Below are 17216 nucleotides of genomic sequence, written 5' to 3'. Positions count from 1 at the left end.
GGAAAGGAGACTCAGACTGGTAGTCAAACCTCGGATTCAGGAGGAACAATGCAGCAACTGGGGTTCAAGTTCAAGTATCGCGGGGTCTTGAGAGTAAGAGGGACTGTGAGATTCACCAGTGGATGGGTGAAGCGGCTGCAGTAATGCTGCAATGGACCGTTATGGTGAAGAAGGAGCTGAGTTACCAGGCAAAGCTCTATTTACGTGTCAATCTTCGTCCCAAACCTCACCTATGGTCACAAGCCTTGAGTAGCGACTGAAAGAACAAGGTCAAGCAGTGGAAATTAGGTTTCTCCGTCAGGCTGCAGGTTTCATGCTTTGTGATAGGGTGAGAAGGGTGAGGTAAGAAGGAGTCAGCTGAGGCGGTACGGGCATCTGACAAGGACGCCCCCTGGTCGTCTCCCTTTGGAGGTGTACCAGGTGCATCTGACTGGGAGGAGGCCTCAGGGCAGACCCGGGACACGCTGGAGGGAGTATATCTTTCCGCTTGTCTGGGAACGTCTCCCACCTCAGGAGGAGGTGGTGGACGGGTGCCAGGGAATGAGAGGGCCTGGGCTGTACTACACTTTACTTGTGGTGCAAAAGGTATACAGTATCACAGCACTCCGGTGGCTCAACTGGTAGAGTGTATACCATTAAGGTGAATCCTAATCACAGTGGAATGGGTTCCAATCTGGCCCTTGCCCTTGCTGCATGTCATCCCCCCTCTGCCCTCACTTTCCTGTCAGTCTCTACTGCCCTCTGAAGCAAGTTCTCCTCCAGATTTTGCCTCCATTCATTGGGCCTCATGCAAGAACATTTTCGTATTCTTATCTTAAATTTCTCTTACTTTTTTCGTGAGGTGGACTCATATGAGTGTGCCACGTCGGATTCACCAAACGCTCGTATCTTCAGAAAACAGTCGTAAATGACCTGCATAAACATGATGAATTCTACCTGTTCTAAATGAACGCGCGTTCATGAGAATTGTGAATTTGTATAATTGACGCCCCAATAATTCCATATAAGGTTAGGCGTCCTGCCATAATTGGCGATATAGCAGTGTCAGGTGTTCAGCAGAGGATGTTGCCCTGGACAGCGATTATACATTACTTTACAGTGTCATTTATATATTCAAACTCAACATTTCTTCAAAGTGACAGAGATACAATCCATTAGTCAACAACAAAGGTTTTGTTTTTGCTTTGGAGAACGGCAGGTTGATTGTACGTGACTTGTAGGCCTACGACAGGTCTGGACCACTGGTAGGGCTGGGCGTTATGGACAAAATCAAATATCACGATATTTTTGACCAAATACCTCGATATCGATATTGTGACAATATTGTAGGGATGACTATTGGTGCTTTCACAAAATATTTACACAATGAGATTTCTGATTAATCACCAGTAATGTGGATATAATGACTAAGTGGGTAAAGGCAAATAATAGAACAGCTAGAACAGTCTGGTAAGTTCAGAAAATGACATCACTTCCAAAATCTAAGATGATATCTAGTCTCATATCACGATATCGATATAATATCGATATATTGCCCAGCCCTAACCATTCGTACATTTTGTTCGTACCTAAGAGAAAATTCCCAGTCCCTGCTGCTGAAAAGCCCCCCTACAAGACAATGCTGCCATCACCATGTTCCGTGGTAGGGAAGCTGTTAGAAGGGTGATGATTTGTGCCCACACTATGTCAGACATAGCACTTGTATTACACATGAAGAGGTCAATTTTCATTTCATCAGACCACAGAATCTTTTGACTCATGCTCTCAGAGTCACTGAGTCACTAGCATTTCCAACTTGCCTTTTTTACCCCAGGAGTGCCCTCCTTCCGCGGACTCCTCCATTCAGCCCAGATGTGTGAAGTGCTGCATTAACGGTAAATCCTTCTGGTAAAATCTCCCATCACAGCCAAGGAACTCTGTCCTACAGTCAGAGTGGTCCTTGGCTTCTTGACTGACCGAGCTCCTTCTTGTTCTTTTGCCCAGTTTGATTGAACTTTTTTCGTAATGATGGAGCCTTCTGTGAACTTTTGAACTCCCAACAGAAGTTGTTTTACACCTTCACCAGATCTATGCCTCTTCACAATTCTGTCACTGAATTTCATGGTCAGTTGGACTTCATGGTAGAGTTTCTGCTCTGACATGCACCTGTAGCACCTTATATAGACGTTAAGTGTTTGTTTCTAAATCACGTCCAGTAAATTGAATTGTCAGCAGGTCGACTCCAATAAAGTTCTGGAGAAATCTCGAATTTGGATGCACTTTACCGTAGTTTGGACTGTCACTGCATAAGAGTTGAATATTTAATACTATACTGACCCAAAACATTTCAGCCTTTCATTTTTAATTGATTGTAAAAAATAAAAGAAAGATGTAAATAAATACATCCACTTTAACATTTGTTTGTTTTGTGTTGTATATTGTTGTTTTTTATGGCATTTTAAAATGTATGCATGTTTGTAAGTGTATAGTTGTATTTTGTAAATGCGTATGTATATGTATGTATGGGTGCATGTGTGTATATAGATATGTATAGTTTTACATTTTTATGAGGTACAATCATGTATAGATATATTTCTATTTTTATTAATGTAAATTCTGCTTCTATTCAGTTGTTAACTGTGAGGATGAATACTAATAAACTCAAACTCAACTCATTACGGGCTATTTTGCTTGAATCAGTGATTTAAGAAATCTTGATTTAGTCAATTTTTTATCCATTTCAGGCTGTAACACCACAAAATGCAGAAAAAGTCGAGGGGTTGAATACTTTCTGAAGGCACTGTCCAAGCTGTATCCCTACACATACGCATGTGTATATATGTACAAACTGGCACACACACACAAATCAGTCCTGTTGAGGTAGCTGGGTATGAAGAATCAGCTGACATGCTTAGGCACTCCCGAACTTCAGATCAGCAAAGGGAGGCACAGAGAAAAATGATCTGCATTTAAAATGCAGCACAATTCATTATATACCATGTGTAATCAGATCTGGCCAGAGGAGGAGGATTCAGATTCAGATGATTTGAACATCATATTAGCTAAACATTATTCAAATTTCAGATTAAAAAAAATTAGAGATTAGATATATGCTGACCAAAAAAGATGACGGTAAACCCATAATAGGATGAATGACAAGCCTGTGTTTTATAATAAGGTGCTGTTTATTTAATCATTTCATTATTCACATCCCATTGTACACTCTCCTATAGCTTTGAATTGTAGTAGTTAACATGTGTAATACTGACCTCACCCTCTTCTCCCAGGCTACCTGCAGAAAGGAGGGGTGTAGCCAACATAAGGGAGCTGCTGGTTCAATTCCTATTCCGCCTCTAGCCCCTGGGCACATCTGGTAGATCAAAATGGATTTCATATTTTGTATAGCAATATGCTATTGTTTTTCCATATTCTACTCGTTACCTAGGGGCAGAGGCTTGAGAAGTTTTGGAATTGGCTCCGCTCGCTGTCTGTTTTCCGTTCTGAAAACAGTGAAGTGCTTTTTTTTTTTTCTGGCTCTTCTTTTCTGGCACGTCCGGATCGCGTGTTTGATCGCCCTACCTGAGACCGCAGAGAGTCACCGCCATCGCTGTCCTCTCTGTGTCACAACGGACAGGGACACGTTTTGGTCAAGGTTCACATGTTCTGGGTTCGACTTGGATTAAAAACCGGACTGCGGGGTACCGTGAGAGCCGAGGTCCTTCCGTTTCCTTTCCGCTCAGCATGCCTTTAGACCTTGCACAAGCATTCGGTGGGAGTGTTGCGGATTGGGAGGGGGGGGGGGGGGGATACCGGGGTGACTGGCCATCACGGTGGCGGGGAGACACCACGGCATCAGAAAAAACGGACAAGTACAGCCTCTCTGGACAGCGAGGAAACTCCCTCCGACTCGAAACAACTATAAAAACGCTCGGTGCAGACTCCCGCTGCCCCGATGCTTTTTCTTTTTTTCTTTATACAATTTTAAGGCAGGAAGTTCCACAGTTTTTTTTGTTGGTTTTTTTTTTTAAATAGGTCTCAGTCTTAAATTCATGCCTCCCTGCACAAGACATTTTTTTTTTTTATATGGAGGACGGGGGGGGAGGGGGGGGGGGCCTGGAAGTATTCTAGTGTCCATCAGGCCCGACCCACCGAAAACCACAGTCGACACGAGTCTTCGTAATGTGTTGTGTGCTACGCCATGTAGATGAAGGTGTTTAGGTCGGTCTCATCCCGCTTTATGTACTTGTGCTCTATCAGCCACTCCATCTGCTCCTTGATCATCTTCTTCTGTGGTAAAAACATGTTCTTCAGGATCTCCACCAGCTCCGTCTGCAGCTGGGCGTTGTTGAGGCGCTTCCTCATCTTCATGATCTGGATTATGGCCTCCTGGATTTGGGGAACGGGGAGAGGAGGGTGGGAAAGAGCGCGATTTGGTTTAGATGCGAAACTCAATGATGGGAAATGGAAAACCGTCAGACTATTTCTTCACAGTGGGGGTGGTGTTACATTCCAGCGGCCAGACAAACAGTATCTAATCCCACATGCAGTGAACTGTTCTCCATACCTGTGTTCTTAGTATCCTGAGCTGGACGATACCCTCGTTCTCCTCCTCTCTCATTCGCTCCGTGGTGAGCTGCAGCCGACCAATCAGGTTGATCTTCCCCCTTTTTTGAACCTTTGAGTTTTTTCTGTGAGGTTGGATTAAAAAAAACAAAAACACAACGTGCTGAGTCACTGCACATGTCAAGAGAAGAGGTATGTTGAGCGAGCCCACTTTTTACGACTACATTTACAACGTTCCTTACATCAGTGATTCTCAATCTTTTTCATATCAAGGACCCCTAATTTAGTCCACATTGGGTTTTTGTCTTTCGGACAATATTTTTATTGTTAGATATGATTTTGTCCAGAATCCCATGACTGTCTGTATTGCAGGTAGAGAGATAACAGTGAAACTATGATCAAAACAGTCATTCTGCTACATTCTCTAATTGTGTTAACTTCTTGTAAATGAATTAATGCTGAAGTTTAACAATTCATCAATTTGCTGGGGAGCCCCTGGAACCCCCTCAAGGACCCCTGGTGGTCCCCGGACCACACGTTGAGAACCACTGCCTTACATCAGAGAAAACTCCTGGTTGACGTAGAATAGCGTTCCTTCCGCAAAGTCTTTGGGTGAAGCCACCACCGGGTCGTACGATAACACCTGCCGCTTGAGTTTGGGGAACGCCACCAGAGACTGGGAAGATGGAGAGAAACGTGATGGATCAGGCCATGAGTTTTAGCAGTTTTATCCGCAGTGTTTGTCTCGCAGCGTTTTCCCTGTCCCGGGCCTCCCTCCTCTTACCCAGAGAGTGCGTCGCAGTTCGGCATCCGGCAGCTCCGTGGCCAGCTTGAGGTTTTCAAAGCTGATCCTCTCCCTGGGCCTCTGGTTCCAGGCGAACAGCACGGCCAGCTGGAACGTGGTCACCTCCAGGTCGTACTGGCCAACTTCGTTCTTGAAAGTGATCTGGACAGAGGGATGGAGGAGGTCCAGTTTGGTCAAATCTGCCAGGTACTTTAACAGAGTGATTAAGAAACATATGACTGTTGGAACAGCAAAAATAATACCGACGCATTGGGATTGAATTTAGTTAATGAACTACTCACGTGAATAAGCACACTCTTATTCACATGAACATACAAGGTTGATAAATGCAATGTAAGATTTTAGTGTGACTGTCCAACTACAAATTAAAGTATGAACACGCAAACAGGCAGATGAGGTCAATTCTGTGTGTTTCTAGAGACAGGATGACCCAATCATGTAGCTTTCTAAGTGTATCTATGTGTGTTTTTTTTTTTTATCTGAGCAGATCTATACTCACGATGCCATTGGACATGAGGTGATGCCAGTGAAGCTTCCTGCCACTGTGGTTCTTCTTGTAGAAGTCCTCTACCTCTGGTATCAGATCCTCTAGTTCTGTAGGTAGAGATACAAAGACCTTCTCGCTGCTCCTCGACCATGCGCCGGCATTCAGGATCTTAATGTTGACAGAGTCGGCTGCAGGGGAACACATGAGGAAGTGAGACATCAGGTCCGTCCTGTTTTAGCAGAAACTTGGAATTGAAGTCGACTTACCTTGCAGCTCCCAACTTAAGTTTTCATCTGTATAAGTTTTTGATGACTGTAACAAAGTTGTTGCTTTTAAGTAAAATATTTCCTGAGAAGCTGTTGTAGAAAAAATGTTTAAAAAAAAGCCGATATAAGATCAGCTTTGCTTTTCCGACTAGGCGACAAGAGGTAAAATAAGCTGATCCCGAGTCAGCCTTAACTGCCAGTAAGACCACCTCTTTCAAATACAAGCCACTTTCTGTAACAAAATGCGAGCCGCCGTGATGGAATGGTGGAATACCAACACAGACACAAACAGAGAACTCTTGGCAGTATTTTAGATGCATAGATGTGAAGGATAAGTGGGCTGGAACAGTAGACAGCAGGGGTTCATGAAAGAGCTCACAACATGATGACAACATAAATTGCAAATTCTAATTTATTCAGTGTTTTTATTGAAAAAAATCTCAAGTTTGCCTTTGTGAAAACTTTTCCAGTATAGTCCAGTATCTAAATCAACAGACTTTCTTTCAAAAGTAAATACGCCACTTTGCTATCATAACATAAAATATCCCTGCATTGTAGGCTACGTAGGTCAACATCAACATAAACTCAAACCTTCAGTGGCTTTACTTCAGGGCATCAACATAAAATGCAACTTAAATCATGTAGTGAAATCCCGAAACCTCGACTACTGAATATGTCTCCAAATCTTTCACTATAAAGTCTGTCTGTGCAGATTCATTTCAGTCATTCAGGTAGTAAGATGTCCAAAAAAGGAAGTAGAAACCTATTAAATAGAAATAGAAACTATTACCTTTTGTTATAAACACCCCCAAGGCTTTGGTTATTGGCTATGTTTCTGACCACCATTTTATTTTCTTATCCATTAAAATCTAATAATTTACTTGCAAAACCCAGACACTGTTTACCACTTCCTCCTCTCTTCTCCCCCCTCCCCTCTGCCTACTCCTCCCTCTTTACTTTCTGCTGAGGACTTTATCACTTGCGTTGAGAATATAAACTAATATAAGTGTAATGCACGCTCACTGCTATTCTCTAACTGTATACCTTACCTGGTAAAGCAAGCTTGTTATGCTTGTGCATTTCTTTGAAGGATTGGTTGAGGTCCTCTGACACCTTGATGTCTTGGAACATCCTGGCCAGCTTGTTGACATAGTCGGCTGGCATTCCTACTTCCTATTACGACACATGACAGATAGATAGCACAGATAGCCAGTCAGTGGCGGGTGATATCAAATGAAACTTACTTTTTTGACTATATTTAACATTACTGACCTGAGCAATAAAGAACTTTTCAGACCAGTAGACAATAAAGTGAACACAGACTACTGTTTTAGCTCGCTCTCTCACACTCTCCCACCCACACAGATCATACCCTGAGCCACTCCACCATGTTCTCCTCTATCTCGCTGTCTGCCGAGATGTCCAGGATGAGCCGGCGGGTCAGGTGGGCTTTGTGGTACCGCATGAACACGTCTTTGTTCTGGACGTACTTCAGCACTAACAGCTGAAGAGGAACAGCCATGAGGAAATGTTAAAGGACTGCGCCAATCTTTTGGTTTGGCCCACAATTCTTTGAACGTTTCCAAAAAAGGACCCGCCCAAACACCCCTCAAAACGTACCACTTCCTTGAGCTTGGCCTCGATCTCTTCAGAGGTGAGCTTCTTGCTGAGTGGGGTCTTCCTCAAGAGCATGTCACAGTAGTTGGCCAGCAGCTCTGGACACTTGGACTCCGGTTGGGTTTTCAAACCTACCCTGAAAAACACAGGAGAGAGAGGAGGGGAGCGTCAACACGGTTCATCAGTAAAGAAACAAAATGTATATATACAATGAGCATATCTTACCCTTTCTGCTTCATAGGAAGTTCTAATTTAAATATAGTGGCATCGTTCACGACGGCTTTATATGCCTGCAAAGAGGATAGAACAGCATTGCAGTCAATGAAGCACATTTGCCAACAGGTGTGTCCTACAAATGGCGTGATACTGTTACTGGACGAGTTAGTAAAAGTCGGGCTCACTTTGTCTCTAGCCGTCAAGAAGCGTGGGTCGTCCTGAAAGGCCTCTTTCACCAGTCTGCTGAAGCGGTTAAACAAGGTGAGCAGCTGCTCCACATATTTCTCTGAGTCCTGTTACAAAGAAGCATAAGCATAAGCAAAGACAGACCCTGTTGATGTGTCAGAGAATCTTTGTCCACATACCTTATGCATAAGAATCTTCAAGTTTGAAAATATGCAAGTCAAGTTAGTGCATCAGTATCAGGGCAGGCCAGTAATGTTTTTGTTTATTGACCACACTGGTTGGTAAATCCTAAAATTCACCAACCATGTTACTGTTGTATGTTTTCAGAATCAAGCAGGACCTCCAAGTGATAGCTGTTCACCTGCAAAACTGGCTGGTTTTTGCAGGCTGGTAGACATAAAGGAATGTGGTGTTAAAGGAATAGTTCACCCAAAAATGAAAACTCTGTCATCATCTACTCACCCTCATGCCAAATGAAACACAGGTGAAATGTGTTAGTCCATATAACACACAGGGAGGTTGCCAGCACAACTTGGTAGCAGCCTTCTCCAAAACAACTGAAGTCAATGGGGACCTGTTCTTTAGAGTTCCAAAACAACAACAGCCAAACAATCACACTGAATAGAAAGACCTATACACCATTATTTGTTGCAAATCAATCAGCTGTAGTTAAGATTTGCACTAAATGATGGTGTAAATATACTGTAGGTCTTTTTGGAACTCTGAAGAACTGGTCCCCACTGACTTCAGTTGTTTTGGAGAAGGCTGCTATGGAGTTGTGCTGGCAACCTCCCTGTGTGTTATATGGACAAACTTCACCTGTGCTTCAACTGGCATGAGGGTGAAGAGATGATGACAGAATTTTCATTTTTGGCTGAACTATTCCTTTAATTATCCAACCTGATCAGTTTACATGTGCGTGTGCGTGACACTCACAGAGGTGATAGTCTCCGCCGAGGCCACCATATCAGCCAGGCCAGCGCTCATGATGTGCTCCTCCAGGTCCTTCAGCATGGGCTCGATGCCGCTGGGCACCTTGTCCATCAGAGAGAACATCAGGTGCAACTCTGCGACGGAGGAAAAAGCACTGCGGTCACATACTGGAGGAACTGGGATGCTGAGCTAGGAAGAGTCCACAGTAGCCTGGTGGTAAGGGTGCAGTTACATTATAAGCCCTTACAGAGTAACTTAACACACAAATAAAACAAAAATATATTCCCTGCTACATCTCAGTTAAACAAAACGGTATGAGAAATGAAACAGCAAAATGGAGAACCCTTTGCTTGATGTGATGTACTGAATACTAAGCTAATCCATTTGTCAGCTGCATTTTAAAATTATATAGCAGAATATGGGTTAAAAGGGCTTTAAAATACCCTACTGGATGCCCTTTGTCTATTTTCAAACCATACTGCAAAAGCACAGACTTACACAGATTCTCCATTACATATGGTGACGTTATCACGGACACACACACACTGTGGTTAGAAGTACAGCTCCGGGACACATGATGGGTGGTTATTACAGTCTAGACACTGATCGGGACAGACATGCTCAGTGTATGATCAGACATTAATGTCAGACAGAGGTGGCGACACAAATGGGTGTTCTAGAGGTTTTAAGAAGGTGCTGGACGAGGGTGGGTTTTGGACGGGGGGCCGTTTTCCTGGTGCAAACCTGAGCTGGCTGAGCCTTTGGCGGGAGCGGTCCTGCCGTACTCACTCTCTGTCTCATTTCGTTTGATCATGCCTGGGCACTCGGCCAAGATGGTCTCCTTGAACGACGTCACCAGCGCGTTCACGCAACACTCCATTAGCTGAGAAGAAAAGGTACACAAAGATGCACTGAGTGATACATTTCGGTGAGTTATGGAATGTTATGTCGGGCTGTTCTGGAGGAAAAAAGGGGATCCTACCCAGTAGTAGATAGGTGTACCTAATAAAGTGACCGGTGAGTGTATTTTCACTGAATGCTGTGGTTGTCAGGTGGACACAGCTTTTCATACAGTAATTTATTTTTTTTTAAACGATAGGGTAAAACCTTATTGACACCCATGGGAAAATTATGTCATTGCAGCAGTGAAAGTAATAGGATTCAGAATGGAAAAACATAACTAATAATATAAGCATGCAAATAGAATATAAAGACGGCAATAAAAAACAGTATAATAAGAATGCTAAAAACAATAAAAACAATAAAAGCGATAAAATAGATTATTAACAATTGTGGGGGTATGTAACATATGCTGCCAACAATGAGTACTTTTACATACACACCAATACCCTCATAACTGGGAGTAATCAATATTTCAATGAATTCAATTCAGTTTAATAATCAAAATCTGACTAAGGCATTTAACATAGCCTAAAAAACTGAAAGACTGAGCAGAAATGAAGTGTGTGTTCACTGGGTTAGGCTTACATGAATTACGTCAAATAAGATAATCAGATAAGGGCGTTTACATGAAAATTTCAATAGCATTTAAATATGCCTTATTGGGTTAAGATCAAATTATTAGTGTGCATATAAATATACTCAAGTGGAATACTTGGGTAAAGAGAGAATGCACAGTATGGCGAGATTTGTCCAGAGGGAAATCAATGCAGCAAATACACATGAAATCCGTGCAGTACATATCAGTAAATAAATATAGGTACATTTAAGTATATACAAATATAGGTATGTGTAATCATATTTGTTATATAAATATTTATAAACATAAAATGGCAACCTGTAGCAATTTGGAAATAACAGTGGGTGATATTGTGATTTGGAAGTGTTTTCTTCGACCTCAGATCTATCAGCAATATAAGATGGTCCAGTGTACTCACTGCTTGTACAGAGTTACAGTCACGTCTTGTCTCCAGGTAACGCAGTGCCCGCTTCTCCTCTTCCCTCAGCTTGGCATCAGCCTGGAAAACACACACACTTAATCTAAGTAGAGAAGTCAAAAGTATCTCTCACGTCAGAGAAATGTAACATGAAATTTACATCAAAAAGCATTAGAAATCTATATCAATTTTGTTGCATACTTTCAAATTCTTGCTCATTTCTCCAAAGTTGCTGACAGAAGCTTTAGGGCCGATTTCTTTACCACACAAATTTACTATAGCAGACGCCTTGGGATAACCCCGTTACTATGGCGACCTCCAACTCCATGACCAGTGGGAAACCTGGTCTCCAGCTTGTACTCACATATTTCATGTAGTTTTGGACCCCGTTCTGCTGGAGGTAGGCGGGCGCCTGTGTCCTGTAGAACCTCTCAGTAGAGTCCATATAAGCCTTCTCAAAGTTGTCCCTGTAAATCTGCAGCTTGTCGTCAGGGTTGGAGCACAGGTTCACTGCTCAGAGGAAACAGGCGATACAATCACACACCGACATAGTGGAGCGGCCAATTCATATCACAATAAAGAAAAAATATTGTAGAGGGGGCAAAGCTGCCTGCTTCCCTTGAAATTCATATAACATAACAAACCTAACCTGTTTACCCATGCAACGCTTACAAGAGACCTACTTTTGCTTTATAAGAACAGATCTGAGGTTGGTGCCATAACTTGGTGAAGTTGGTGGCACCAACTCTGAATAATCCTAAATTCTGGATAATATTATTACATAGATAATATGAAACCATAATAATTACCATAAGACTACCATCATCTGATTTATACACTGAGCCCTGCAACAGAGTTAGATCCCTGTGTTATTGGTAGAAAAAAGAAAAAGAAAAAAAAAGAAGAACCCACCACACACACACACACACACACACACACACGCAGACGCACACACGCACACAGTGTAGGGTTGCCATCCGTCCCTTAGAATACAGACTCGTTATCTGTCAGTCAAAAGTCAGTATTTATATCATACATTTAGTATTAGTACGACTTTCAAAAGAAAAAAATGATTGTGAAAGAAGTGTCCCAACCAAGATTCAAACCTTGAGTCATCGGTTTACTGCATGTGCAAGGCCTAGTTTGTTCACAATGCTTCAGAATGATTTTGTTTTGATTTAAAATGACACAAGGCACTGTTCAGTGCTGAGTGTTATGTATGTTAAAAATTGAAAAATGGCAATAAACTTTAAATCATAAAAAATGACGCAAGGCAGGAAGCCTTATTCCACATTTATGGCCTATCTTTGTAGAACCACTTCCCTGAACAGAACAGGTATATACCACTATAGTCAACAACCACTACTGTGAGTGGCAACAGCAGACTGTATCACTCTCTCTCTCACAGACACACACACACACACACAGGTTTGCCATGTGCCCCTTATACAGAAGCTTCCTAAATGAATGGAAAATGTTGTGTTCCTTTGAATAATTCTACCAATTATGCATACAGCATATTAAATGTAAATTGAATTTTGTGGAAGCGTCACTGCCGGGAATCGAACACAGGTTGACAGAACAACCGATAATGTGATCCTTAGAGCCTGGCCTGTCGCTGGGCTAAAAATGAACAAAGAGCAAACCTGCAGAGCACAGACAAATCCATCATGCTTAAGTAAAGCAACAGGGACTGGAATCAGATTTGTTTTGCCTCCTCCTGCCACCAAAATCTCAAATCAAATCTCTGCATCAAATAAAATAAGCGAGCTACTTGTGAGTCTATGTGACCTTTGTTTACAAGCCCTGGTTTGCTTGTAACTGGCCAGTGTGAACCTAAATGAACCAGATAGAAAAATGCAATGAAGTAAACTTCTCCACGAGTGTTGGGCCCAAAGATAACATGCTGTAGGTGCGACTGCACTCTTAAAAGAATGTATTCATGGTCCAACATGGGTGTCTACCACCCTCAGATGGTGTATGATACTTCTACTGTAGCGTTTCTCACCGTAGGACTCTCGTACTCCTATGACCAGCTGGGAGTCGAAGGCCTCGCCCAGCCTCTCGGCGTGGACTAGCTTCATGGCGCTGTCTTGTAGCCTGTTCTTAATGTTGGAGAAGATGGACTCGTTCCACGTGTCCAGCATCAACTGTAGACACCACAGAGAGGACGGAGACAGGAGACACACGAGCAGAATGAAGTTACTCACAATATGACAGCATATATGATATAAATGGTTTGGGATACAGAGAATGTAATGATGAGACATTGTTTTGGGGCTTTGAGATTCTCTATTATATTCTCTAAGGGTCATACTTTGATTCAACCAGACGAAACAGTCAGAGCAGGCCAATCACTGGTAGGCTGCTCACTGATCTCTTATGTAGAGTGAATGTCTAGTCTAACTGATGGATGGCTGTTCCCACTCTTCCTCACCTTGCGGACGATGCTGTCCTCCACGTTGGACTTCTTGTTGCTGCCTTGCTTGCCCATCAGGGTGATCTCCAGCTGGCAGAAGGGCTTGGGCAAGATGTCGCACTGCGTGAAGAACTTCCTCCACTCCACGATGTAGGCTTTCAGCAACGCTGTGTCATCCTGGTGACTCAGCACCCGCTTGGATAGGGTGGGAATGGAGGGTAGGACAGGGTTAAGGGATCTATGGTCAGAGGAGGAAAGTCTTGCTGGTTGACAGATACTCAGCCAGCAAAGTAGCTAATGATGGAGAACCTTATGAATGCCCACGGTGGCAAACCATTACCGCCATCAACTTTTTGGGCATTATGTAAAAACAAGGTGTTACAGGAAAAATCCACCCTCAAACACTAAAACTGTTATTGGCAACACAGGTTGCATTTCTTGGTCAATTTTGTTGCTTGATGGTGTATTTTTCTCATTCCTGTGGATACCTGGCCAAACACAGACAAGGTGACGTCACATATGCTATCCATAACATCGACAGTTAACATCAGGTTTTGGTGTCAGTCTCTCAGAATCAAAGAGCAAGGGCTTTTTCCTAGAGTCGCCATTTTGCACCAATGTTCAACAATCATACAGGGAGAAAACCATCAAAGAAGTGGAAGACAGACAAATTTCTCCACTGACAGCAGCCTCAATAGACCAGAATGCAATGCAGCCACAAGACAAGTTGTGTTTTGAGTAAGGGGCACAGCCTCAATCATAGACACACCACAATGGTCAACAACTAGTTGGCTATCTAACTATATTTATATGCCCATCTGCCCACCTTTGATTGAAAGGAACAAGTTACGTTAGTTAAGTTCAGGTAATCACCAACTGAAGTACAAGCACACAAAGCAAGTTGAGGGAAAGTGGGTACACCAAAAAGTAAATTACACCACTTCATCACAAAATCATCACAAATTGATGAGGGTAAAAGTATCCAAGGGTGGATTTTTCCTTTTGTTCATTAGTCCACCTAAGGGGTAAAAGAAGTGGACTAATGTGGGAAAAGCAAGAACATACAGTAGTTATGACATGAAACTGCATCATTTCACAGATCCCATGACTAACACAATTCCCATCATAGTTCTATGCTTACTGCTTGTGCTTGTTTGATGAAATCTAGGATGTCCTCTTTCAGGGCCTGGTGGATCTTAGCTGGACCTTTGTCATCCCACAGGCATACTGCATGGACGTCTCTATGGAAACGAGGAGGAAAAACAATGGTGGAGGGATTATCAAACTATTTGCTTCAAACAGCTGGGTATTTCTGCCTTAGCTGAATGCTGATGCATCTGGCTAACCGCGACACGTTCAACTTACGAGAATAGGTCGAACCACTGTTGTTTGGTGACGGACTCCTGGCGCAGGAGCTTCAAGACTATGGGACGCATCAGGTCCCATTTGTCCTCAAACTGAAGCGAGCCTTTGTTCTGGAAAAAGACAGGAAGGAAGTAACCTATGTAATACCAATTGTTTATGTGCCATATAACTGGAGTATGTGGAAAATTAACAACATTGCACCAAACTCCATTCAAAAATCTGGCAGTGTACATACCTGTTAGAACATAACTTATGACCTACCTGTTAGGGCCTTCTGCTAAAATCAGCACACATATAGGCTAATCCATCAAGCAGAAGAATAGGTTCACTCTGCTTGCTACTACCCACCACAGTGTATTTTGGTGATAGAAGATTGTGAGAATAACAGTCAAAGAAATTCTAAAATCTTATTGGAATAAGTGATATCTATCTGATATATGGGATGTTTGCCAAATTGAATCATGTTCTACCAGATGTGTACCTTTGCCGCTAACCAAAGCAACATGACACTTTTTAACAGTCTGTCGTTCTGTTCTCTACATACAAGAGTCAAGTCAAGTTTATTTATTTAGCCCTTCTTCACAAAGCATGTCTCAAAGCACTTTACTTTACAGAGAACAAGCTCACCTACATGTAACAAATCAACAATCAAAACAAAAAGATGTAATACAGTATGCAACAAAATAATAAAGCAGAGAACACAAAGTAACATGTTGTAAAGACACAGCAGGCCTACCTATCTACCTAACTGAGCCTAGCCTACCGGGGACCACCAACCTTAGACCCTCAGTGAATACAGGAAATGAAGAAAACAGAGCAGAATCTGGGCAGTGGGCTAGTATCATGAATGCATTAAGGCTAGCTATAATGTTGAGTAACATTACATGTATATGCTTCAGCACTGCGTGACTGTCCGTGTGTACAGTTACTAACTTTCTGCGGTAAAATTCTCAGGACTTCAGTTATGATTGCAATGTCACTGTCCAGTTCAATAGCACAATTTGGTGTGTTTCTCCTGTGTCACCTCCCCTGTCCTTCTGCTAGACGACATGTATTTCCCTCTGCCATATATGCCTGTCAGACCTAGCTTAGCTAGCAGGCTACCAGCAGTGGATTAACGTTCACTTAATGGCACAAAATACTGACGCCAGTTAATTCTGGTGTTTACCCTTTTTCATGCTTTTAAATGGCATGTCAGCTGCAGATTCTTGTGGCACTGGCTGACAGATGATAGCTATGAGATTTCATAATGCAGCTAGCTTACACGGGCAAAGATTGCAAGTTGGCGTAGGCTAACGTTACGTCTCTCTCTCTGTCTATCTCTCCCTCTCACCCTCTCTGTGTATCAAATGTTAGCTGTTTTCTAGCTATTCTATTTAGCCAGCTAAATCAGTGATAAGTAGCTAATGTTAGCCAGAGGTAACTTAACTGGTCCCAGTTAAAGTAAATATTGACAATACAGTCGTGTATGGGTGCAGCGTACTGTTCGTTCAAGTTAGAGCTGAATGGCGACGTTACACTAAACCAGTGACAGCCACTTTAGTAACCGTTAAATAAAAATAATTGAATTGAAGTAGGTCCTACCTTTAGCAAATTAGACGTCGCCATGTTCCCTCAACTTATCCTCTCGTAAAATCTCGCGTGGACTGTATGTCGGTAGTTCGACTCTATTATTTTTTGTATTTTTCAGGATTAAGCAGAAGCGTTCACTTACCACTGACTATAAATCAAATTTATGATAATTTCAGATAATTATGAATGATAACTGTTTTAATTTAAATAAAAAAATATAAGATGTAAACTCAGATATTTGTTTTATTTCCCCATATTTTATCTCACTTGAATATAAGTTACTGCACATATTTCGATAAACAATAATAATTATTATCATACTGCAAATATTTCATTTTTCGTGTATTTTCATATTGTATACCGTTTCACTCAGTTTCGTCGTGTATGGTCTACTACTGTTAGACTATTTTGCACACCCTCCTAACATCTTTTATACCTTTCATTCATATATTTCTTCATAATACGTTCTCAACACGTAGAAATTGTCGGTTGCATTATGTTTAATAATCCCCATGAGCTATTTTCATATTTATATTCTATCTGCTGCTTTTTCAGAGGCTTTTGCACCCTGCCTAGAATAAAATTCTGTCTTTGTATAGCCCGTTACTGTTACAGTCTCAAGGGGTTTCACAACGCCCATATTATGAAATCAATAAAGCAATGTATAAAAAGTTGAGTTAATAACAGGCGTCGTGCAGTCTACACAGCATCTGCAGGGGAGTGAAATCAGAGGCAAGAAGACAATATTTTTGATAGCTTCAAGGACGGATAGAGTTTCTCAAAATAAACTTGGTATTTATTATCATTCTTTCCATGTCTGTCTCTCGGTCAACCTCTTTCTCACACACAGCAGAAGGACTTAACCTTCATGAAGTTTCAAAGATTGCTCGTTGCCGCCCACCAGCCAGGA

At 42.2% G+C, this 17216-nt stretch overlaps 1 protein-coding gene across 3 annotated transcripts; it reads right to left on the bottom strand.

The window, feature by feature from the left end:
• Positions 1-3165: 3165 nt before the first annotated feature.
• Positions 3166-16358, bottom strand: cul5b (cullin 5b). Of its 3 annotated transcripts, none has more exons than XM_071544024.1 (19): positions 16319-16358; positions 14735-14844; positions 14511-14610; positions 13388-13564; positions 12959-13100; positions 11315-11460; positions 10951-11031; positions 9797-9935; positions 9056-9186; positions 8119-8226; positions 7943-8007; positions 7721-7853; positions 7473-7604; positions 7150-7273; positions 5847-6022; positions 5327-5488; positions 5100-5218; positions 4544-4667; positions 3166-4365 (listed from the first exon to the last, which is right to left on the bottom strand). In XM_071544024.1, the coding sequence occupies exons 1-19, from the start codon at positions 16340-16342 to the stop codon at positions 4171-4173; spliced, it is 2388 nt and encodes a 795-aa protein (XP_071400125.1). In that variant the 5' UTR covers positions 16343-16358; the 3' UTR covers positions 3166-4170. The 3 variants fall into 3 exon arrangements, with proteins under 3 accessions (XP_071400125.1, XP_071400127.1, XP_071400128.1); XM_071544026.1 differs by having other exon boundaries at positions 9842-9935; XM_071544027.1 differs by lacking the exons at positions 14735-14844; positions 16319-16358 and having other exon boundaries at positions 13388-13607; positions 14511-14571.
• Between the last annotated feature and the right edge of the window lie 858 nt (positions 16359-17216).

This window comes from Centroberyx affinis, unplaced genomic scaffold, assembly GCF_046629955.1.
Source record: "Centroberyx affinis isolate AG114_WGS23_722 - 3 ecotype Tasmania unplaced genomic scaffold, CSIRO-AGI_Caff_v1 ptg004438l_1, whole genome shotgun sequence".
Lineage (NCBI taxonomy): Eukaryota > Metazoa > Chordata > Actinopteri > Beryciformes > Berycidae > Centroberyx > Centroberyx affinis.
This window is presented reverse-complemented; position numbering and strand designations above follow the sequence as displayed.